General features: G+C 37.2%; 1 protein-coding gene across 12 annotated transcripts in view; it reads left to right on the plus strand.

Moving 5' to 3' along the window:
• The window catches only part of Scmh1 (Scm polycomb group protein homolog 1), a 271,052-nt gene that overhangs the window by 65,754 nt on the left and 178,934 nt on the right, over positions 1 to 26,364 (plus strand). For 8 of the 12 annotated variants that reach the window (XM_047547869.1, XM_047547864.1, XM_047547870.1 and 5 more), the window contains one exon: positions 8,656 to 8,785. The exons of 1 other annotated variant lie outside the window; for it this stretch is intronic. Coding sequence is in view for 4 of the 11 variants with exons in the window: in XM_047547860.1 (XP_047403816.1) it covers positions 8,773 to 8,785 (13 nt within the window). In the remaining 7 variants the exon portion in view is untranslated. Of the gene's footprint in view, positions 1 to 8,655; positions 8,786 to 12,417; positions 12,544 to 26,364 lie in introns of all 12 variants that reach the window. 3 more of the 12 variants (XM_047547868.1, XM_047547866.1, XM_047547875.1) reach the window with 1 other exon arrangement.

A 26,364-nucleotide genomic window follows, 5' to 3' on the forward strand; every position in this document is an offset into this window, starting at 1 on the left:
ATAGTCCTCCATATATAATATAACATTGTCTTAGAATGGCAAACAAAGTTCTTCAAGAGTTGCCCTTTGCCTTCTTTTCTAGCTTCATTGTATTCAATTCTTGTCACTTGTCTCTGTAGCCTACCATATGGCTTTCTGTCTCTATAATCCATGACTAGTTGTTGTCCAAACACATTGTCAATTTCCACTCCTTAGTACCTTTGTACTATATTCTCTTGGTAAAATGTCAGTCATCTTTCTTCTCACAATTGTAATTCAACTTCATCTCTTTTGTGAGGCTTTTCCCAACTTCTTAGTTAAAGTTGATCATTTCATCCTGCTTCCCAGAACACTTTGTACAGCAAATCTCTTATAGAAAAAATCATGTTATGATTGTGTATTTGAATTGTTGTCTCTCCTACTGATGATCTGTGAATTCTTTGTGAGCATGAGTGAGACTTGTCTTTGTATTCTTAACACCACATAATACAATTAGCCTTAAATACATTTGCTTAATGAATAAAATAGCAGCTATAGCTCTTTTTTTTAAAGACCTGTACACTATTACAAGTGGCAGACTAACCACATAAAAATACCTAGAAGTTTATAAATATGTGAAAAACAATATAGTGTATACTTGAAATATAGCTGAAATGATTAGAGCCAGATAAATTATTTAGAGATGGATTTCTGTAGGTCAGAGCTTGGCAAACTATTGCCCAAAGACCAAATCCTACGTGCTACCTGTTTTAGTTAATTAACTCTTGTTGGAACATAGCCACATTCATTAATTATCTATGTGTGACTGCTTTCATGCTATAGTTGTAGAGTTAGTAGTTGCAACAGAGACCATATAACTCATAAAACTGAAAATATTTACTCTCTAGCATTTTACAGAAAAAAAAGTGCCAATATTGCTGTAAGAGATGGATTTTGAACAGGTATGAAAAGAAGAGGGACATGAATTAGTAAAGCATGAGTGCTCATCGTTATGCAATGAAAACTAGTCAATAGTTATGTGAAGTCTTTGCTATTATTGTCTTTATTTTGTGGTTAAGGAAACTAAAACATGAGGAATTAAGTTACTTAGCCAAGATTATACACTAATAAGTGACAACCAAATCCAAACCTAGGCAGTCTAGCTGCTGAGTCTTCATAATAAAGGAGGAAACATCTGGATATATTTGGTAAAAAATACTCATAAGCTTAGAGTACTTAGTTCAAGTAATTAGGAAGTGTGCTTCCAAACATGATAAAGTGAAAATAGACCATAGAAGAGTAATATTGGGAAGCAAGATGTCTAATTAGAAGAGTATACTATGGATTAGGCAGAATGGGAGGAAAAGAAAACAGATACATTACACATTGAGACATGTTATAGTCAGTCATTGAATGTAGTATTGACAAGACCAGAAAGCAGTTAACTTTTCTTTCACACTTAAAAATTGTCTTAACATACCTGAAGAACTGGCATACCCAACTCAGAGATTAGCTATGACTTTCAAGGAGATAGAGGGCATTCAGTGACCACAACCCCCACAACATACACACCTATACCCTGTATATATTACAGTTAGCAAAGATGTCAAATCATAACACACATCATTCCCTTTCATCCTGTTTTGTCCCCCTCTGGGGACTGATTTATGTTCAACTTCACATGACTACTGTGGTAAACATTCACCCCTTGGGCTGCTTTTAAAAATGTATGCTTGTTGTATGTATGTTAAAGTAATACATATGCACTATTAAAATTTTGCCATCGGAAGTATACTAAGTAAAAAGGGAAAGTTGCCTTCCATCACTGTCTCACTCTCTAGAAAGAACCTTTGTTAAAAGTCTGATTGTATGTAAAGTTACTGTTATTGATGGAAATGTGCTGGGTTATCCTATGTATTAGGGTTATTGATAAATAAAAGAATTGAGAATCACTCCCCTAAGGCCAAGATCCACTACCAGAAATGGAAGGAATTTTCTGGGGAGATAGGAGATTTCCATTGAAGCAAGAAATGTAAGCACAGAAACTTTTTAGGGATTTAGAAAATTCAAGCATTGGCTAAAGTTGGTGTGATCAGAGACCGGGAGGAGGAGGCATTAAACTAAATACCTTAACTGTAATTAAACTTCAACAAACTTTTAGTATTATTACAAACCTTTTGGGGGGGGGGCAGTTTATACCAACAGACTGATTACCAGGTATGAAAGAAAGGATTCCAGTGTGACGTTGACCTGGTTACCTTAAGTAGGGGACAAAGTGGTGTAAGAGAAAATCCAGTATATAAAATCTAACTTCATAGAACAAATTACTTTCCAGTAAACATTGAATTATTTTTATAGATTTCTTTTAACTTATTAACCATCTTAGTATCCTCAAAACATGCTGTTTTTTATTTAAAACCCCATTTATACTTGCTTTTCAGAACTATAAATAAAGCAAGCACACATCATTTATTATTTCAAAAAAGACTACCTGCCAAGTTTTGTGTGGTAGATATGGAGGAAATAATTGAGCTGGGCCTTGCTACTACTGCCCCGTAGACTCACAACATGAAAGAATTTAAAAGGGACTGAAGAGATAAGGAATGTAAAGTGCCTACCATAGTGCTGCTAAGTTATAGATGAAGAAGCAGAAAACATGCTTCCACTGCAAGCTGCCACTTGTGCTGTTGCTGTTGCTATTTTTTCTGCCCCCATATCACACTTCTATAACTCTTCAGAGAGAAAGTTGGTGTTACATATATGCATATACATACACAGTGATGCTTCTCAATTTATGATAGGGTTACATACAATAAACCAATTATAAGTTGGAAACATTGTAAGTCAAAAATACATTTAAATACACCTAGCCTACTGAACATCATAGCTTAACCTAGCCTACTTTAAATGTACTCAGAACACTTACATTAATGAACAGTTGGACAGAATCATCTAACATAAAGCCTATTTTATAATAAAGTGTTGAATATCTCATGTAATTTATTGAATACTGTACTGAAACTGAAAACCAAAGTGGTTGCGTGGGTACCTTTCACACCATCATGAAGTCAAAAAATTTTAAGTTCATGCTGAAAAAACTGAAGTTGCACAGTGTTGTTTGTGATAATGAAACCAGAACTCAGATTTGGAATTTCACTTCAAATGTTGTCCTGTTAAGCCTTGCTCTTCTTCCTAATGATTTAATATCTTCACAGAGAACGTGTCTTACCTTTGGTTCAAGTCCCTCAATGATCGTGAGTTCTTACTTTTCCTTCACAGAGAGGTTATTCCACTTTTGGATACCTTTGACTACCAGAAAGTTCTAGTAAAATTCAGTGGAGCTATCTACCTGTAACTTCCACCCACTAATCCTAGGTTTCTCCCTTGGAGTGATATTTGACAAGTGGAGCAAATTTCATCACTCCTTTACATAAGAGTCTTCTAGGTATTCGCAAACAGTTCTTATGTTTCCTGAGTCATCTCCTGGTTAAATCTCCTTTGTTTTTTAAACCCTCAATCTCCTTATTGCTTTCATTTAAATTAGATCGTGTGCCTGTATCTCACTCAGAGTATAGGGAGCACATTTGTACATAAAACTCTACCACTGATATATTCTGACTGGCAGAGAGTACAACATTCAGAATTGTTATCTCTTTTATTACAAATACTAGCTATCTGGTGGCATAGTGGCATGCCCTTGTAATACCAGCTACTTGGGAGGCTGGGACAGGAAGACTGAGTTGGAAGCCAACCTGGGCAACATAGCATGACTCACTCTCAAAAGAAGAAAAGAAAAGAAAAAAAAACAATAACAACACCCTCTCCCCCTGTACTAACTATAATGATGAGGATGATGTAACCTTACTTATTGCCTGATATCAGATCTATGTATGTCTATCTAAAAGTATGATATAGCACCACTGGAACCACTGAATTACTTCTCTGTTCAAGAAACCTGAGCCAGAAGCATTCTAAGAAGTGCCCTGGATCATTCCTACATAAAATCTCTGGAAAGGGTAAACATTATACATGGTTACAATCTCCTTAGGACTGCTTAGAACAAAGGGAGTTTGGACCTCTCTGTATTTTCATTAGCCATTCATTGCTACCTCCCTTGCTTGTTAAAGGAAATATTGATTTTCTCTGGGATTCTTCTTTCTGTATGTATACACAGAGATGTATAATTACTACAAAGCAAATGGGGGCAGGGAAAATGCCAAGGGGAGATCTGCTTCATCTTTGTTCACATCTGCTACATGGAAGAGACAGGATTTATTGCTGTCTTAGAGAAAGGGATTGCCTAGTTAGCCCCACCCACCCACCCACTTTCTGGCAGATCGTCCCAGAGGAATATTGCATCTCATCACACCTATCTCCAAATGAAGTAAAAGTAAATGAAGGATATTTGGAGGCAGAGAATCAGCTGGGAGTTACTAGGAATACTTGCTAATGAGAGAGTAGCTGATCAGTGCTGCATTCCTAAGTAGTCCTGTCCCCTGCCTCCCTGTAGCCTGTCCTCCGTGACCAGAGTGAGCACATGTTCTGTTTGCAGCTCTTCCATTTTGAACTCTGTACATATTGACACAGGACTGTGGTTTGCCACTGAAAGAGTTCTTTATTAGTGAGTCTTCAGAGGTTATTTGATGAATCTCTTTTTTTTTTTTTTCTGTTATTCAGTTTAATTTCTGGGGGAAAGCCCTCCTTCTCTGTTCCCTTCTATGCTTTCTTTCCTCCACCCCATTTGTATGTGCAAACAAGCTTGAATATTTGTTTTTTTAATTTCTAAACTCTATGAATATTTAACACATGGTACGTACATTTAATCTAGCTTTACCTCTTAAAATCCCACTATGCCTAATCTTATTCAATGTCCAGAACAAGCTAATAAGCATTAACACTTTCATTTTTACTATAGTGAGTAGACTATCCACATTCACATGTATTCTCTCCCAAACTGGGCTATTTTATACTGGAAGCATTTATAGGGTTTCTTTGTGTGAGTGGGGTTTTTCTTTGTTGTTTGTTTTGTTTTATTTTTAGTGTGGGAACGGGGGAGGTACAGGGATGGGAGACAGAGTGAAAGAATAGTCTGGGTTCAAATCCTAACTTTTTTTTTAAGTTGTTGATAGAACCTTTTTTTAAAAAAAAATTCATTCATTTGTATGCGGTGCTGAGAATTGAACCCAGTGCCTCACACCTGCTAGGCAAGTGCTCACCACTAAGCCACAACCCCAGCCCCTAACTTATTTTTTAATATAATTATATATATCTTTATCTATCTATCTATCTATATATATTAGTTGTAGATGGACACAATACCTTTATTTTATTTATTTATTTTTATGTGATGCTGAGGATCAAACCCAGTGCCTCACACGTGCTAGGCAAGTGCTTCATCACTGAGCTACAACCCCAGCCCAAATCCTCACTTTTTTACTAACTGTAACCTTTTCAAAAATTACTCAAACTTTCTGGGTGTCGTTTCCTCATTAGCAAAAAGTAATGATAATACTGTGCTGCTTGGTGAAAATTCAACAAGATGGTATCATTGAAATACTTATCCTACTTTCTGGCACATGATCAATGCTTAAAAATTATAACTGTATGATGTTAATGATAATTATTAATATATGTTAGTCAGCTTTTCATTGCCATGACAAAAAATACCTGACAAGAACAACTTAGAGAGGGAAAGTTTATTTTGGCTCATAGTTTCAGAGATTTAGTCTATAGTCAACCAACTCCATTGCTCTGGGCCCAAGGTAAAGCAGAACATCAGCAGAGAGGAATGCAGTGGAGGGAAACTGCTCTGATGATGGCAGTCAGGAAGTACAGAGGGGAAGGGGCCACAGAGAATATGAATCCTTCAGCACACCCCCAGTGGCACACCCCCAGTGACATACCTCCTCCAGCCACACCCTACCTGCCAACAGTTACCACCCAGTTTATCCATTCAAACTAGGATGGGCTGATGTAATTACAGCTCTCAAAATCGAATCATTTTACCTTTGAATACTCCTGCATTAATATAGGAGCTTTTGGGGACACCTCACATCCAAATCATAGCAGTATATAAGAAATAATTTATAACTACATTTTTCTCTTTTTAAAATATTTTTTAGTTGTAGATGGACATAATACCATATTTTTTAAATTTATTTTTATGTGGTGCTGAGGATCAAACCCAGTGCCTTACACGTGCTAGGCAAATGCTCCACCACTGAGGCACAACCCCAACCCCTACATTTTTCTTAATCTCATAATATATAAAGAATTATTTATACTTTTCCATGCTTCAAGGGATGGCTAGTTGCGATTGCTTTGTTGCATTTTGAAAGAATGCTTCCATAGCATTGTTTATATTTCTACCAGATATTATCTTTCAAGAATTTCTGGAAATACCAGAATCTTCACATTCTCTAATCTGTATTGTTCCATACAGTTGCCACTAGTCATGTGTGTCTACTTAAATTTAAATTTAATAAAAATATAACTCCTTAGGACACTCCACCAGCCACATTTCAAGTGCTGAATAGCCCATTAGACAACACGGATATAGAGCATTTTTGACATTGTGGCACAGCACTGCTTTAGATATTAGTAGTCTATGCACTTGTGTTTTTTTCTCAAAAACCAAGGAGAATATATTTTCCAAGATCATACAGAAACTACTCTCTTAATATTTGAGGGCTCTGAATACCTTTTTTTTTTTTTTTTTTTTTTTTTTTTTTTTTTTTTTTTGCGGTGCTGGGGATCAAACCCAGGGCCCTGTGCTTGTAATGCAAGCACTTTACCAACTGAGCTATCTCCCCAGCCCTGAATATCTTATTTTGAGAATTCAGATTACTCTTTTTATTGTAACTTCTTAGTATCATTTCTGGTTTTTTAAAATAAATACAGGTACTTTCACTTCATCTAAGAAGATTGAATTACCATAATTTGTAAAGGTCCCAGTCAACAGTAAAAGGAGGTCAAAGGAAGAAGAAGCAAAATAGAAGTAATTCTAACAGAATTATGTAGCGTTGTTACTCAGATTGTGAATACTTGAGTTCTCAGGGGTTAACTAGTAACAGGAGTTTGCACAGTCTCTTTTGTTAAGTATATTCTACTATTCAGGATCTGAGTTTTCCCTGTGGGAATGGTAATAAACCACATTTCCCCCTAACAATACTTGTTATCTGCATCATGTACTTTTACAGCCATTTTCTCAATGTAGTATATATACACAATGGAGTTTTACTCAGTGATAAAAAAGAATGAAATTTGGCATTTTCTGGTAAATGGATGGAAATGGAAAACATCATGCTTAATGAAATAAGCCAGTCTCAGAAAAGCAAGGGTCAGATATTTTCTCTCATATGGAAACTAGAGCAAAATAAGGGAAAGAAGGAGGGGAGGATCAGATATCATAAAGATATAGGGAAGATCAGTAGAGTAGAAGAAGGTGATTGAAAGGGAGAGAGGAAGGACAAGAAAGGGGAGGAAATGCAGAATGAATATAACAAAAATATGTTATGTGCATATGTAAATATTCCATAAGGAATTTCACCTTCATGTGTAAGTATAATGAACCAATCAAAAACAAATAAATGAGTGAAAGGAGAATCAGTAGGATAAAGGAAGGAGATTAGCAGGAAAGAGAAGGGGAAAGAAAATGTAGAGGAACAGGAACTGAAATCAAATTCCATGCATATATGATTTTGTCCAAATGAACCCAGCTATTATTTGTAACTCTAATGCTCAAATAAAATAAAGCCATTTTCTCATTTGGTATTTCCACCCTCTAAAGCAGGTAGCATTGGGGTCATTCCCATTTTTGCTGAGAAGCAAACTGAGTTTCAGTGCACTTATTTGCACAGAGTCTTAAAGGGAAAACGGTCTGTAAAGGAAAATATAATTGTTCAAATCAGGATAAAATTTTAACTTCAGATTCAGTGTCTTTGTTTTATTTATATTTTTGTTGTTGTTTTTGCTTTACTGCCTCAAACTGGTATAGGAAATAGTGAAAGTTCTTTAGAGAACTGTGAGGCACTCTTAAAGAATTGCTGCAGTCTCATGTGTCCCGTGGCCATGTGTTTTGGCTGCCATAACAAAATACTAAAGACTAAGTGACCTAAGTAGCACAAATTTATCTAGACGTTTTGGAGACTAGAAATCCAAGATAAGGTGTCAGCAGGATTGGTTTCTGTTGAGCCCAGTCTCCTTGGTATACAAATGGAACCTTCTCTGTGTCCTGACATAGCCTTTTTCTTGTGGTGTTGTTTTTGTTGTTTGTTTATTTGTTTTCCTGTCAGATTTAGGTCCCACCCTTATGAATTCCCTGAATCTTAATTATCTCCTTAGAAGACCTGTCTCCAAATACAGTCAAATTGGGAATTAGGGCTTCAACCTATGAATGAGGTTTTTAGTATTTTTTGATTTTCTGGCATAACTTAGTTAGAAATCATGTTTTTACTCAGTATTTGCATGGGATCAAATATAGGAAATATCTGTGTTTATTTTTGTGAATATAGAGGCTAGTTGCCTCTATATGATACTTGCTATAAAGTAACTTCCAACCTTGAGATATTTTAATAGCAAAAAATATGTATCAAATGTACTACTTTTCTTTTACCCTCACCTACATTGTTAATACTTAAAGGTCTCAGTACAGGTTTTATAACCATCCTCCTTCTTCTCCCCTCACCTACTTTGCAGATGGAGAAAATAACATACAGAGAAACTGGCTTGTCAGAAGTCAGAGCAAGATATTGGTGGATCCAGGGATAAATCCCAAACCCTGTAACTCCTTAAGCAGTCTTTAGTTCATTGACTATGCAGCCTAGTGGTAAGTATTCATTTATGCTATCATAGAGGTAAGAGGGACTAAGAAACTGAATTAGGTTTCCATCACTGTGAAAAAATACCCGAGAAAATAAACTTAAAAGGAGGAAATACTTATTTCACTTCATGGTTTCAAAAGTTTCAGTCCATGGTCACTAGGTCCTGTCACTTTGGGCACATGGTAAGACTTTTGAACTTCATGGCAGGGAACATGTGGTATTGCAAAGTTGCTTTCAGTAGTTGGGGAGCAAAGAGAAACAGAGGAAGGGGCTGGAGTCCCAATATATTCTTAGAGGGCATGACCCTAGTGACCTGCTTTCTCTATCTGGGCCCTACCTCCTGAAGGTTTTACCACCTCCGATAGTGCAACCAGCTAAGGACCAAGCCTTTAACATATATGCCTTTGGGAATCACTCTAGAACATTCTACCCTGGGTCCCAAAGGCAAATGTCCACTTCATAATATAAAATGTATTCAGTCTCTCTAAGTCACTAAAGTCTCAACAGTTCCCGCACTGTTGAAAAGTTCTAATCCTCTCTGAGACTCAGAGCAAACTCTTAGCTGTGAACCTGTGTAAAATAAGAAAAAGAAGTTACATACTGATAGGATAAACGTAAAATCCTATAGCTCCATGTCCAGTATGCAGGGCACACCAAGGTGTAATGTGAGATCCAGAAGGCTTGAGCAGCCCTGCCCCTATAGCCTTGCTGGCTGCAGCCCACATGAACTCTCTTGGGTTGACTCTGCTCTCTGTCTGAAGCTTTCCTTGGTAGATGCTCCACATTCCTGACATCTCTAATTTCCTGGGGTCTCCAGTGCTATTTCAGTTTCTCTTATGACTTTATATGTTTCCCTCTCAGGGGCTACTTGCAAGATTTCTTACCCTGCCATGCTCTGTCTGGCTTCCCACACTTTCCTTTGAAATCTTAGTGGAAGCCTTCACGACCCAACTCTTGCATCCTGCTTACCTAAAAACTAGCATCATGCTAGGAGTGGTGGTGCATTGCCTTGCCTGTCATCCCAGCAACAGGAGGCTGAGGTAAGAGGATCAAAAGTTCAAAACCAGCCTCAGCAACTTAGTGAGAAAGCAACTTAGTAAGACCTGATCTCTAAATAAAATATAAAAAGGGCTAGGGATGTGGCTCAGTGGTTAACCACCCCTGGGTTCAATCCCCAGTACCAAAAACCAAACCAAACCAAAACAAAACCCAGCATCATATGGATAACACCAAGGTCTGCATAAAGTAATCGTGTCTGTTTGGACCACAGCTTTCGCCACCTCTGCTTGCCTGGATAGTTGAATGAGGGGAGGGTAATTAATCCAAAAAGCAATTCCCTAGGTAGCCCTATACAAACAAACAAACAAACAAAAAGTGCCGGGGGGCTCTCTTCTCAAATAAGTCTTTTAAATGAGTTTACACTGTACACTCTTGAGTCTGGAATGGGTAAACTCCTGCTGCTTCCTGCAAAGCCTTCAAGGCATCTTTTCTGTTTTCCTGGTACAAAGAGCTTGAATCCTTCTCCCCTCCTCCTTCTCCCCGCTCTTCCTTAAGAGACAAGGTCTTGCTGTGTTGCCCAAGCTAGGCTCAAGCAATCTTCCCACCTTAGCCTCCCAAGTAACTGGGCCAGTAGGTGTGCCAAGGTGCCTGGCTTAGCTTCTTTTAAATGGAGCTAATAACTTGAGCAACCACACCCACCTTAGCCAGAACTTTACATGCACTTCTCTGGCCAAACTACAAATTTTTAAAAATTTTCGCTCAGCCAGCACAGTGTCACATGCCTATAATCTCAGCTACCTGGGAGTCTGAGGCAGGAGGATCACAAGATTGAGGCCAGTCTCAGCAATTTAATGAGACCTTCTCTCAAAATAAAAATTTTAAAAAATAAAAATAAAGGACTGGGAATGTAGCTCAGTGATAGAACACCCTTTGGATTCAATCCCTGGTAACCCCCAACCCCCTGAAAAAAAAAAAATTCATTCTGCTTTTTACTTTTGATTTTCATTAAATCTGCCTAAAAGCAGCCAGCAGTACTCATGCTACAGCTTAACTGCTGTTTTGCCTTAAAATTCCTACCTTCAGATTTATTAATGGAAACCTTTAGACTCAATCTTATACAAAGTTACAGGGCATAGACAAAATATTTGCCACAGTGTAACAGGCATGACATCTAGACCAAAACCAATCCCCAATAGATTCCACTTTTCCTTCTGAATCTTTTGAGCTCAAGTCTTTGCTCTCTGCATTCCTATCAGCATTCTCTTCTTTTGAGTTCTTACCAGAATCTCCCTTCAAGCTCTACTTATAGTATTCTAGGCTTTTTCTGGCCCACTCCTCCAAAGTTTTCCAAATTCTTCCTGCAACCCAATTCCATGGGCTTCTGAACCACATAATCAGGTATAGTCACAGCAATGACTCCACTCTCAGTACCATTTTTCTGTTTATCAACTTTGTGTCACTGTGACAAGTACCCAAGAAAAATCAGCTTAAAAAGAGGAAAAAAAATTTTTTTTGACTTGGGGTTTCAAAGGTTTCAGTCCATGGTTGCTTAACCCTGTCACTTTGGTTCCATAACTAGAGTAAACATGGTAAGGATCATGTGATAGAGCAAAGCTGCTCACATCATGGTAGCAGGGAAGCAAAGAGAGGAAGGAGTCAAGAGTTCCAAAATAGTTTTCAAGGACAGACTCTCAATGACCTACTTCCTTCAACTAAGCCCCACCTCCTAAAGTTTCCAGCACTTCTCAATAGTGCCACCAGCTGGGGACCAAGCCTTCAACACATGAGCTTTTGGGAGACATTCTAACCTGTAACAGAGCAAGGTTTGAATTTAAGGAAAAAAATCTTCATTATTTATTAGACTTACTCATTATCCTTTTTCTTTTCTTTATATCCATGATGTCACTTTTTTTTCATTAGCATTGAATTTTTCAAGTTGGGACAAGAGGTTGAAAGTTTTGATCTTTAAATACCTAAAAATGTTTCTCTAATAGTTTGGTCACACTACAGATTATTTTTAAGAAATAAAAAATGATTATTTAATGAACTTCTTGTCTCTGTTATACATTCTGCTAGATACTATATCATCTTAAATATCATTAAAATTTATAGCCCTTTCTGGTAATTACTCATACTTCACTTTTATAGTGATTTTTAATAGTATTAGTTGAATTTATTAGAAACATAAATTTTAGGGTTTAGATTAGAAGTCAAATCTGAGATTTACACACACTGAGACCCTATAAAAATCTCTAAAGGGAAAAAAAGATCTCTGTGTTAGCATAGTTTTCTAGTTTATTGTAGCTTACCCTTTCTTATCCCTTACTCAGGACTTATAATTTGGGTGATCTGTCTTTTTTGGGATTAAGTAACATTTGCCCTCTGCTTGACTCTAAAATTATGGTATTTTCTCAAAAGCCTATTCTACCTTTGTTCCTAAAATAAGTTGGGAGTCTATTAGTTATTACAGAGATTGAACAACTAAGCCAAATGAAAAAAATTATTGAATTAGTATATTCTATCCTCTGTTCCTTTCCTCTTCTCTTTGCCCATTGTTGGTTCTTATTATAACTCTGCTTTCTCCATTATAGTAAAACTATGGCCACTAATGTGGACCACTTCCTACTTCTCTTATCAGGTGTTTGCCCATGTGTCTTACTCCCTATCTGCACTGAACTGCAGTTGTCCAACATGGTACTGTCCAAGAGAAATTAATGCAAACCACGCATGTAATTTAAGTTTTCCTAATGGCCACATTAAAAAGGTGAGAAGAAGCAAAATTAATTTAGTAATTTATTTGTATATCTAAAATACTATTTTGACATGTAACCAATACAAAAACGTATACTGCAAAAATCTTGGAAATCTGGTATGTGTTTTATACTTACAGCATATCTTAATTCAGATACCAAGTTTTATTAGAAATATTTGATCTATATTTAGATTATAAGAAATTTACAATTCAAAAAATAGATTAACATATTCAAATCTGTTCCAAATACTTAAAACTTTCCCCAGTAACTGTACTGTTACTAAAATTTTGAATTAGTAAAATTAAATAAAATTAAATATTCACTTCCTTAATCATGCTACATTTCAAGGGCTCAATAGCTCCATTTGACTAATGGCAATGGTACTAGATTGAGCAGCTCTATTATAGTGCTTTTTATCATCATTTCTTTTATTATAGTGTTCTTCATCTATCGCAAGATTTTCTCATTATTTCCATCCTCATTCCCCAAAATTCAATTTAAGTGTCATCTTTTTCTTAAAATTTTAACTTTTCTTACCACCATTCCTCATGTAGAACTGACTCCTCCCCTCCCCTCTTCCTTCTGAGCCTCTATACCAACTTTTAACATAATATCCATAATACTTTATAACACTTATTTATGTTTTTCTCCCTCTTCTAGAAGGTAAAGAGAATGCCTGCTTATTTTTTGCAACCTTATTACCTAGCACAGGGCTTAGAAACTTATGTACAGTCAATTAATTTTTGTTTAAAGCATAAATGGATTTTATTTTTTAATTTTTATTGGTTCTTCCTACTTATTCATAACAGTATAACCTGTTTTGATACATTTATACAAGCATGGAATATATCGTATTGTGGATGTACATGATAGTGATATTCACATATGTACATAGGAAAGTTATGTCAGATTCATTTCACTCTCTTACCTGCTTCTGTACCTCCTCCCTTTCTTTCATTCCCCTTTGTCTAATCCAGTGAACTTCTGTTCCCCACCCTGTCCTTTATTGTGAGTTAGCATCCAAATATCACAGAAAACAACCTTTGGTTTCAGGAGATTGGCTTATTTCATTTAGCATGATAGTCTCCAGATCAATCTATTTACCGGCAAATGTCTTAAAGTCATTCTTCTGTAGTATTCCATTGTGTATATATACTACAATTTCTTTATCCATTTATCTGGTGATGGGCTTCTAGGTTGGTTCCATAGCTTAGCTGTTGTGAGTTGTGCTGCTATAAACGTTGATGTGACTGTGTCACTGTAGTATACCGATTTTAACTCCTTTGGATATGTACAGAGGAGTGGGATAACTGGACCAAATGGTGGTTCCATTTCTAATTTTTTGAGGAATCTCCATACTGCTTTCCAGAGTGGTTGCACCAATTTGCAGTCCTACCAACAATGTATAAATATACCCTTTCCCCCACATCCTCACAAATATTTATTGTTACTTGTACTCTTGCTAATTGCCATTCTTGTTGGAATGAGATGAAATCTCAGTATAGTTTTAATTTGCATTTCTCTAATTGCTAGAGATGTTGAACATTTTTTCATATATTTGTTGACCATTTGTATTTCTTCTTCTGTGAAGTATCTTTTCAGTTTCTTTGCCCATTTATTGATTGGGTTATTTGGTTTTTGGTGTTAAGCTTTTGAGTTCTTTGTATATACTCAAAATTAATCCACTGAGGTGAGGGCAGCAAGATTTTCTCCCATTTTGTAGGCTCTCTTTTCATGCTGTAGATTGTTTTCTTTGCTGTGAAGAAGCTTCGTAGTTTGCTACTGTCCCATTGATTGATTTTTGCTTTTATTTCATGTGCCTTAGGAGTCTTGTTAAGGAAGTTGATTCCTAAGCCAACATGTTGGAGTGTTGGGCCTACATTTTCTTCTAGCAGTTGTAGGGTATCTGGTCTAATACCTAGGTCTTTGATCACTTTGAGTTGAGTTTTGTGCAGTGTGACAGATAGGGGTTAATTTTCATCCTACTACATATGGATTTACAGTTTTCACAGCATCATTTATTGAGGAGGTTATGTTTTCTCCAATGTATGTGTATGGCACCTTTGTCTAGTATGGGGTAATTGTATTTTTGTGGGTTTGTTTCTGTATCTTCTATTCTGTTCCATTGGTTTTCTTGAATATTTTGGTGCCAATACCAGGCTGTTTTTGTTACTGTAGCTCTGTAGTATAATTTGAGGTCTGGTATTGTGATGCCTCCTACCTTGCTTTTCTCTCTATGGATTGCTTTGGCTATTCTGGACCTCGTTTTTTTTTTCCAAATGAATTTCATGACTGCCTTTTCTATTTCTGTGAACAACATTGTTGGACTTTTAATTGGAATTACACTAAATCTGTATAGTGCTTTTGGAAGTATGGCCATGTTGACAATATTAATCATGCATATCCAAGAACAAAGGAAATCTTCCCATATTTTGAGGTCTTCAATTTCTCTCTTTAGTGTTCTGTAGTTTTCATTGTAGAAGTCTGTCACCTTTGGTTAGATTAATTCCCAAGAGTTTTTTTTTTTTTTTAAATCAGATATATGGTATATTTCCATTTGTATAAACTTCCCCCCACCAGGCCCTGTTTCTCCTTTATTTAATTTATTTTTTTTCTATTTTTTATTTTTTTTAAATTTATTTTTATTGTAAACAAATGGGATACATCTTGTTTCTGTTTGTACTTGGAGTAACAGCATACCATTTGCATATTCATACATTTACGTAGAGTAATGATGTTTGATTCATTCCGCTATTTTTCCTCCCCCGCCACCCCTCCCACCCCTCTTTTCCCTCTATACAGTCCCTCCTTCCTCCATTCTTGCCCCTCTCCCACCCCCCATTATGTGTCATAATCCACTTATCAGTGAGATCATGCGTCTTTTGGATTTTTGAGATTGGCTTATCTGACAGCGTGATATTCTCCAGTTTCATCCATTTGCCTGAAAATGCCATAATTTTATTATTCTTTATGGCTGAGTAATATTCCTTTGTTTATATATACCACAGTTTCTTTATCCATTCATCAACTGAAGGGCATCTAGGTTGGTTCCACAGTCTGGCTATTGTGAATTGAGCAGCTATGAACATTGATGTGGCTGTATCTCTGTAGTATGCTGATTTTAAGTCCTTTGGGTATAGGGCAAGGAGTGGGATAGCTGGGTCAAATGGTGGGTCCATTCCATGTTTTCTAAGGAATCTCCACACTGCTTTCCAGAGTGGCTGCACTAATTTGCATCCCCACCAGCAATGTACGAGTGTACCTTTTCCCCCACATCCTCTCCAACACCTATTGTTGTTACAATCGCCATTGTAATTGGGGTGAGATGGAATCTTAGGGTAGTTTTGATTTGCATTTCTCTTATTACTAAAGATGGTGAACATTTTTTCATATGTTTGTTGATTGCTTGTAGATCTTCTTCTGTGAAGTGTCTGTTCATATCCTTAGCCCATTTGTTGATTGGGTTATTTGTAATCTTGGTGTAGAGTTTTTTGAGTTCTTTATATATTCTGGAAATTAGTGCTCTATCTGAAGTATGAGTGGCAAAGATTTTCTCCCACTCTGTAGGCTCTCTCTTCGCATTGCTGATAGTTTCCTTTGCTGAGAGAAAGCTATTTAGTTTGAATCTATCCCAGTTGTTGATTCTTGCTTTTATTTCTTGTGCTATGGGAGTCCTGTTAAGGAAATCTGATCCTGAGCCAACAAGTTGAAGATTTGGACCTACTTTTTCTTCTATAAGATGCAGGGTCTCTGGTCTGATCTCAAGGTCCTTGATCCATTTTGAGTTGAGTTTTTTGCAGGGTAAGTGATAGGGGTTTAGTTTCATTCTGTTGCATATGGATTTCCAGTTTTCCCAGCACCATTTGTTGAAGAGGCTATCTTTTCTCCATTGCATATTTTTGGCCCCTTTGTCTAGTATGAGAAAATTGTATTTATTTGTGTTTGTGTCCGTGTTCTCTATTCTGTACCATTGATCTACCTGTCTATTTTGGTGCCAATACCATACTGTTTTTGTTACTGTTGCTTTGTAGTATAGTTGAAGTTCTGGTATTGCGATACCCCCCGTTTCATTCTTCCTGCTAAGGATCGCTTTAGCTATTCTGGGTTTCTTATTCTTCCAGATGAATTTCATGATTGCTTGCTATATTTCTGTAAGGTACATCATTGGTATTTTAATTGGAATTGCATTGAATCTATAGAGCACTTTTGGTAGTATGGCCATCTTGACAATATTAATTCTGCCTATCCAAGAACATGGGAGATCTTTCCATCTTCTAAGGTCTTCCTCAATTTCTTTCTTCAGTGTTTTATAGTTTTCATTGTAGAGATCTTTTACCTCTTTGGTTAAATTGATTCCCAAGTATTTTTTTTTTTTTTTTGAGGCTATTGCAAATGGGGTTGTTTTCCTCATTTCCCCTTCAACTGTTTTGTCACTTGCGTATAAAAATGCTTTAGATTTATGCGTGTTGATTTTATAGCCTGCTATTTTGCTGAATTCATTGATGAGGTCTAGAAGTTTTCTGTAGGAGGTTTTTGGATCCTCTAAATATAGAATCATGTCATCTGCAAATAGTGACAGCTTAAGTTCCTCTTATCCTATTCGTATCCCTTTAATTTCTTTGGTCTGCCTAATTGCTCTGGCTAGAGTTTCAAGGACAATGTTGAATAGAAGTGGTGAAAGAGGACATCCCTGTCTTGTTCCTGTTTTTAAAGGGAATGGTTTCAGTTTTTCTCCATTAAGAATGATGTTGGCCATGGGGGTAACATAAATAGCCTTTACAATGTTCAAGTATGTTCCTACTATCCCTATTTTTTTCTAGTGTTTAGAGAATGAAGGGGTGTTGTATTTTGTCGAATGCTTTTTCTGCGTCAATTGAAATAACCATATGATTCTTATCCTTAACTCTATTGACATGATGGATTACGTTTATTGATTTACGAATGTTGAACCATCCTTGCATTCTAGGGATGAACCCCACTTGATTGTGGTGCACAATTTTCTTAATATTTTTTTGGATACGGTTTGCCAATATTTTGTTAAGGATCTTTGCATCTATATTCATCAAGGATATTGGTCTAAAATTTTCTTTCCTTGTTGTGTCTTTGCCTGGTTTGGGTATGAGGGTGATATTAGCTTCATAGAATGAGTTTGGTAGGGTACCCTCCTTTTCTATTTCCTGGAATACTTTGAGAAGTATTGCAATGAGTTCTTCTTTGAAGGACTTGTAGAACTCGGCTGAGAATCCGTCTGGTCCTGGGCTTTTCTTGGATGGTAGGTTTTTAATGGCTTCTTCTATTTCATTGCTTGATATTGATCTGTTTAAATTGTGTATGTCCTCCTGGTTCAGTTTGGGAGGAGCATATGTCTCTAGAAATTTGTCAATGTCTTCGGTAGTTTCTATTTTGTTGGAACACAGATTTTCAAACTAGCTTCTCGTTATGTTCTGTATCTCAGTGGTGTCTGTCGTGATATTTCCTTTTGCATCATGTATTTTAGTAATTTGAGTCTTCTCTCTCCTTCTCTTTGTTAGTGTGGCTAAGGGTTTGTCTAGTTTGTTTATTTTCTCAAAGAACCAACTTTTCGTTTTGTCAATTATTTGAATTGTTTCTTTTGTTTCAAATTCATTGATTTCAGCTCTGATTTTAATTATTTCCTGTCTTCTACTACTTTTGCTGTTATTCTGTCCTTCTTTTTCTAGGGCTTTGAGCTATAATGTTAGGTCATTTAGTTGCTGACTTTTCATTCTTTTCTGGAATGTGTTCCATGCAATGAATTTTCCTCTTAGTACTGCTTTCATAGTGTCCCAGAGATTTTGATATGTTGTATCGTCGTTCTCATTGACCTCTAAGAATTTTTTAATCTCCTCCCTGATGTTTTTTGTTATCCATGTTTCATTCAATAGCATATTATTTAGTCTCCGGGTTTTGGAGTAATTTCTCTTTTTTATTTTGTCATCGATTTCTACTCTCAGTCCATTATGATCTGATAGAACACAAGGCAGTATCTCTATTTTTTTGCGTTTCCTAAGGGCTGCTTTGTGGCATAACGTATGGTCTATTTTTGAGAAGGTTCCATGTGCTGCTGAGAAGAAAGTGAATCCACTCGTTGATGGATGGAATATTCTATATATGTCTATTAAGTCTAGGTTATTGATTGTGTTATTGAGTTCTATGTTTTCTTTGGTTGGATTTTATTTGGAAGATCTATCTAGTAGTGCGTTAAAGACACCCAGTGTTGCGTTAAAGTCACCCAGAATTATTGTGTTGTGGTCTATATGATTCCTGAAATTGAGAAGGATTTGTTTGATGTACAGGGATGCACCATTGTTTGGGACATAAATATTTACTATCGTTATGTCTTCCTGATTATGGTTCCCATAAGCAGTATGAAATGTCCTTCTTTATCCCTTCTGACTAACTTTGGCTTGAAGTCCACTTTATCTGATATAAGGATGGAAACCCCTGCTGTTTTACTGAGTCCATGTGCATGGTAGGTTTTTTCCCATCCTTTCACCTTTAGTCTGTGGATGTCTTTTCTATGAGATGAGTCTCTTGCAGGCAGCATATTGTTGGGTCTTTCTTTTTAATCCATTCTGCCAGTCTATGTCTTTTGATTGATGAGTTTAGGCCATTGATGTTCAGGGTTATTATTGAGATATGATTTGTATTCCCAATCATTTGGCTTATTTTTGGTTTTTAAGTTGGCTTGGTTTCTCCTTTGAGTGTTTTTTCTCCAAGGTAGTTCCTCCCTTTGCTGACCTCCATTGTTGTTTTTCATTTCCTCCACATGGAATATTTTGTTGAGAACATTCTGTAGCGCAGGCTTTCTATTTGTAAATTCTCTTAACTTTTGTTTATCATGGAAGGATTTTATTTCATCTTCAAATCTGAAGGTTAGTTTTGCTGGGTATAGGATTCTTGGTTGGCAACCATGTTCTTTCAGAGCTTGAAATACATTGTTCCAGGCCCTTCTAGCTGTTAGATTCTGGGTTGAGAGGTTGACTGCTATCCGTATTGGTCTCCCCCTATATGTAATCTGATGCTTTTCTCTCGCGGCCTTCAAAGTCCTATCTTTATTTTGAATGTTAGGCATTTTCGTTATAATGTGCCTTGGTGTGGATCTGTTGTGATTCTGTGCATTTGGTGTTCTATAAGCCTCTTGCATTTGATTTTCCATTTCATTCTTCAGGTTTTTTTTTTTTTTTTTTACATTTACATAGGGTAATGATGTTTATTTTATTTTTCCCCTCCCCCCACCCCTCCCACCCCTCTTTTCCCTCTACACAGTCCTTCTTTCCTTCATTCTTGCCGCTCTCCTTAGCCTAACTCTAAATCTAACCCTAAACCTAATGCCAGCCCCTCCCACCCCCCATTATATGTCCTCATCCGCTTATCAGCGAGATCATTCATCCTTTAGTTTTTTGAGATTGGCTTATCTCACTTAGCATGATATTCTCCAATTTCGACCATTTGCCTACAAATGCCATAATTTTATCATTCTTCATTGCGGAGTAATATTCCATTGTATATATATGCCACAGTTTCTTTATCCATTCATCAACTGAAGGGCATCTAGGTTGGTTCCACAATCTGGCTATGGTGAATTGAGCAGCAATGAACATTGATGTGGCTGTATCTCTGTAGTATGCTGATTTTAAGTCCTTTGGGTATAGGCCAAGGAGTGGGATAGCTGGGTCAAATGGTGTTTCCATTCCAAGCTTTCTGAGGAATCTCCACACTGCTTTCCAGAGTGGCTGCACTAATTTGCAACCCCACCAGCAATGTATGAGTGTTCCTTTTTCACCACATCCTCGCCAACACCTATTGTTGCTTGTATTCTTGATAATCGCCATTCTAATTGGGGTGAGATGAAATCTTAGGGTAGTTTTGATTTGCATTTCCCTTATTACTAGGGATGTTGAACATTTTTTCATATATCTGTTGATTACTTGTACATCTTCTTCTGTGAAGTGTCTGTTCATTTCCTTAGCCCATTTGTTCATTGGATTATTTGTATTCTTCGTGTAGAGTTTTTTGAGTTCTTTATAGATTCTGGAAATTAGCGCTCTATCTGAGGTATGGTTGGCAAAGATATTCTCCCACTCTGTAGGCTCTCTCTTCACATTTCTGATAGTTTCCTTTGCTGAGAGAAAGCTTTTTAGTTTGAATCTATCCCAGTTGTTGATTCTTGCTTTTATTTCTTGTGCTATGGGAGTCCTGTTAAGGAAATCTGATCCTGAGCCAACAAGTTGAAGATTTGGACCTTCTTTTTCTTCTACAAGATGCAGTGTCTCTGGTCTGATTCCGAGGTCCTTGATCCATTTTGAGTTGAGTTTTGCGTAGGGTGAGAGATAGGGGTTTAATTTCATTCTATTGCATATGGTTTTCCAGTTTTCCCAGCACCATTTGTTGAAGAGGCTATCTTTTCTCCATTGCATATTGTTGGAACCTTTGTCTAGTATGAGAAATTTGTATTTATTTGGATTTGTGTCCATGTCCTCTATTCTGTACCATTGATCTACCTGTCTATTTTGGTACCAATACCATGCCGTTTTTGTTACTATTGCTTTGTAGTAGAGTTGAAGATCTGGTATTGCAATACCCCCTGCTTCGCTCTTGCTACTGAGGATTGCTTTAGCTATTCTAGGTTTTTTATTCTTCCAGATGAATTTCATAATTGCTTGCTCTATTTCTACAAGGTACATCATTGGGATTTTAATTGGAATTGCATTGAATCTGTATAGCACTTTAGGTAGTATAGCCATTTTGACGATATTAATTCTGCCTATCCAGGAACATGGGAGATCTTTCCATCTTCTAAGGTTTTCTTTAATTTCTTTCTTTAGTGTTTTGTAGTTCTCATTGTAGAGGTCTTTCACCTCTTTTGTGAGATTGATTCCCAAGTATTTTATTTTTTTCGATGCTATTGTGAATGGGGTAGTTTTCCTAATTTCTCTTTCTGAAGATTCATCACTTATGTATAAAAATGCATTGGATTTATGAGCATTGATCTTGTAACCTGCTTCTTTACTGAATTCACTTATGAGTTCTAAAAGTTTTCTGGTGGAATTTCCAGGTTCCTCTAAATATATAATCATGTCATCAGCGAACAGGGATAGTTTGAGTTCTTCTTTTCCTATTCGTATCCCTTTAATTTCTTTGGTTTGTCTGATTGCTCTGGCTAGAGTCTCAAGGACGATGTTGAATAGAAGCGGTGAAAGAGGGCATCCCTGCCTTGTTCCAGTTTTTAGGGGGAACGCTTTCAGTTTTTCACCATTTAGAATGATATTAGCCATGGGCTTAGCGTAGATTGCCTTTATAATGTTTAGGAATGTTCCCACTACCCCAATTTTTTCTAGTATTTTGAGCATGAAGGGATGCTGTATTTTATCAAATGCTTTTTCTGCATCTATTGAAATAATCATGTGATTCTTAACTTTAAGTCTGTCGATATGGTGAATGACATTTATTGATTTCCGAATGTTGACCCAACCTTGCATCCCTGGGATAAAACCCACTTGATCGTGGTGCACTGTCTTTTTAATATATTTTTGTATGCGATTTGCTAAAATTTTGTTGAGAATTTTTGCATCGATATTCATTAAGGATATTGGTCTGAAATTTTCTTTCCTCGATGTGTCTCTGTCTGGTTTAGGTATCAGGGTGATATTGGCTTCATAGAACGAGTTTGGTAGGGTTCCCTCCTCTTCTATTTCATGTAATAGTTTGAGAAGTATTGGAATGAGCTCTTCTTTAAAAGTTTTGTAGAACTCGGCTGAGAACCCATCTGGTCCTGGACTTTTCTTTGTTGGTAGGCTTTTGATGACTTAGTCTATTTCATTGCTTGAAATTGGTTTATTTAAGTTGTGTATGTCCTCCTCGTTCAGTTTAGGTAGTTCATATGTCTCTAGAAATTTGTTGATGTCTTCGAGGTTTTCTGTTTTGTTGGAGTATAGATTTTCGAAATAGCTTCTAATTATGTTTTGTATTTCACTCGTGTCTGTTGTGATGTTTCCTTGTTCATTCCGAATTTTAGTAATTTGAGTTTTCTCCCTCTTTCTCTTTGTTAGTGTGGCTAAGGGTTTATCAATTTTATTTATTTTTTCAAAGAACCAACTATTTATTTTGTTAATTTTTCCAATTGTTTCTTTTGTTTCGATTTCGTTGATTTCGGCTCTGATTTTAACTATTTCCTGTCTTCTCCTACTTTTGGTATTGGTCTGCTCTTCTTTTTCTAGTGTTTTGAGCTGTAGTGTTAAGTCGTTTATTTGTTGATTTCTACTTCTTTTGTTGAATGTGCCCCATGAAATAAATCTTCCTCTAAGTACTGCTTTCATAGTGTCCCAGAGATTTTGATATGATGTGTCTTTGTACTCATTTACTTCTAAGAATTTTTTTATTTCCCTCCTGATGTCTTCTGTTATCCATTCATCATATAATAGTGTATTATTTAGTCTCCAGGTATTGGAGAAGTTTCTGTTTTTTATTCTGTCATTTATTTCTAATTTCAATCCATTATGATCTGATAGAGTACAAGGTAGTATCTCTATCTTCTTGTATTTGCTAACAGTAGCTTTGTGGCATAAAATATGGTCTATTTTAGAGAAGGATCCATGTGCTGCTGAGAAGAAAGTGTATTCGTTCTTTGTTGGATGGTATATTCTATATATGTCCGTTAAGTCTAAATTGCTGATTGTGTTGTTGAGATCTATAGTTTCTTTATTCAATTTTTGTTTGGAAGATCTATCCAGTGGTGAGAGAGGTGTGTTAAAATCGCCTAGTATTATTGTGTTGTGGTCTATTTGAATTCTGTAATTGAGAAGGATTTGTTTGACGTACGTGGATGAGCCAATGTTCGGGGCATAGATATTTATGATTGTTATGTCTTGCTGATTTATGCTTCCCTTAAGCAGCATGTAATGTCCTTCTTTATCCCTTCTGATTAGTTTTGGTTTGAAGTCCACATTATCTGAAATGAGGATGGATACTCCAGCTTTTTTTGCTGTGTCCGTGTGCATGGTATGTTTTTCCCCATCCTTTCACCTTTAGTCTATGGGTGTCTCTTTCTATGAGGTGAGTCTCTTGCAGGCAGCATATTGTTGGATTTTTCTTTTTAATCCAATCTGCCAGTCTGTGTCTTTTGATTGATGAATTCAGGCCATTAACATTCAGGGTTATTATTGTGATATGATTTGTATTCCCAGTCAATTGACTCATATTTGTTTTTGACATGATTTGGTTTCTCCTTTATTTGGCTATTCCTTTAGGCTAGCACCTCCTGTTGCTGATTTGCATCGTTGTTTTTCATCTCTTCCTCATGGAATATTTTGCTGAGAATGTTCTGTAATGGTAGCTTTCTTTTTGTAAATTCCTTTAGCTTTTGTTTATCATGGAAGGATCTTATTTCATCATCAAATTTGAAGGTAAGTTTTGCTGGGTATAAGATTCTTGGTTGGTATCCGTTTTCTTTCAGGGCTTGGTATATGTTGTTCCAGGCCCTTCTAGCTTTTAGGGTCTGGATTGAAAAATCTGCTGATATTCTTATTGGTTTCCCTCTGAATGTAATTTGATTCTTTTCTCTTGCGGCCTTTAAAATTCTGTCTTTATTTTGTATGTTAGGTATTTTCATAATAATGTGCCTTGGTGTGGGTCTGTTGTAATTTTGTATGTTTGGAGTTCTATAAGCCTCTTGTACTTGGTTTTCCATTTCATTCTTCAGATTTGGGAAATTTTCTGTTATTATTTCATTGAATAGATTGTTCATTCCTTTGGTTTGTTTCTCTAAGCCTTCCTCAATCCCAGTAATTCTTAAATTTGGTCTTTTCATGATATCCCATAATTCTTGTAGATTCTGTTCATGATTTCTTACCATCTTTTCTGTTTGGCCAACTTTGCTTTCAAGATTAAATAATTTTTCTTCAATGTCTGAGGTTCTGTCTTCCAGGTGTTCTATCCTATTGGTTATGCTTTCTATGGAGTTTTTAACTTGGTTTATTGTTTCCTTCATTTCAAGGATTTCTGTTTGTTTTTTTTTTTCAGTATCTCTAACTCTTTATTGAAATGATCTCTTGCTTCCCGTATTTGGTCTTTTAACTGTTGATTGGTGCGATCATTTAATGCCTGCATTTGCTCTTTCATCTCCTCCTTCATTGCCTGCATTTGCTCTTTCATCTCCTCATTAGCTTCCCTGATCGTTTTAATTACGTACATTCTGAACTCCCTTTCTGACATTTCTTCTGCTGTGCTGTCATTGGGTTTTATTGATGTAGTATCTAGGTTTGTTTGGGACATTTTCTTCCCTTGTTTTGTCATATTGGTCAGTTGTCAGTGGGACCCTGAGATATTGCAGTTTTCCACTACTGGCTTATAGTGTCCTGGTAGATTTCCAGTGTATCACCTCCCAGCCTTCAGTAGCCTGATGTCTTGGAGGAATCTGATAAAGCAGCTCATCTGAAGAAAACTGCCCCTAGCCCCCTACTGGTTCCACGGTTTGGAACTGGCTCTGTGCGGAAATGCTCTCACTGTGGGCCTGCACTGTGCAGCTGGCCGTGTGGGAGGAGCCCACTGCCGGAGTGTGGAAGGCTACCTTGGGAAGACTCTAGCTGCCCTGCCCGGCTCCAATAAGCCACCTCTATCTGGGCCTGCCACCCGGGCCGAGCTTTACCCAGTGGGCAGACTCACCTGTGGCTCTATTTCAGTCCGAGTCTCTCAATGCCTCCCCTTCTTAACTCCTAGGTTCTGGAGCGACTAGGGGTGCAATCTCCCTCTAGGCCGCCATCTTGGATCGCCCCGTGAAGAGAGCCTGCAGCCGGAGTGGGCAGAGCCGCCTGAAGAGGTCTCTGGCTGCCCTGCCCTAATCCCAGAGGCTGCTTGCTGATCGCGGCTCTCCACTGGTTCGTTGCCGGAGTACGCTGCGCTGCAGTGGCTCCGGGACTCGGAGCTTGTTCTGGTCAGAAAGGCTCTCACTAGTGGGCCAGTTCCGTTCCGAGAACCTGGAGAAGCTGGCTGTGTGGGCGGGGCCCACCGCCGGAGTACGCAGGGCTGCCTGTGAATGACTCTAGCTGCCCTGCTCGGCTCCGATAAGCCACCTCTATCTGGGCCTGCCACCCGGGCCGAGCTTTACCCAGTGGGCAGACTCACCCGTGGCTCTATTTCAGTCCGAGTCTCTCAATGCCTCCCCTTCTTAACTCCAGGGTTCTGGAGCGACTGGGGGTGCAGTCTCCCTCTAGGCCGCCATCTTGGATCCTCATTCTTCAGGTTTGGGAAATTTTCTAATATTATTTCATTGAATAGGTTGTTCATTCCTTTGGTTTGTATCTCTGTGTCTTCCTCAATCCCAATAATTTTTAAATTCGGTCTTTTCATGATGTCCCATAATTCTTGGAGATTCTGTTCATGATTTCTTACCATCTTCTCTGTTTGGGCAACTTTATTTTCAAGATTAAATATTTTGTCTTCATTGTCTGAGGTTCTGTCTTCCAAGTGGTCTAGTCTTTTGGTGATGCTTTCCATTGAGTTTTTTATTTGGTTTATTGTCTCCTTCATTTCAAGAATTGCCATTTGGTTTTCTTTTTGAGAATCTCTATCTTTTTGTTGAAATGATCTTTTGCTTCCTGCAGGTTCTCTTTCAACTTATTGTTATTATCATTCATTGCCTGCATTTGCTCTCTTATCTCATCCTTTGCTTCATGAATCATCTTAATTATGTATAATCTGAAGTCCTTTTTTGACATTTCTTCTAACATACTATCATTGGATTCTACTAATATAGAATCTAGATTTGTTTGGATCATTTTCTTCCCTTGTTTTTTCATGTTGTTCATGTATCTTCC

This window comes from Sciurus carolinensis, chromosome 1 (assembly GCF_902686445.1).
Source record: "Sciurus carolinensis chromosome 1, mSciCar1.2, whole genome shotgun sequence".
NCBI classification, from domain to species: domain Eukaryota; kingdom Metazoa; phylum Chordata; class Mammalia; order Rodentia; family Sciuridae; genus Sciurus; species Sciurus carolinensis.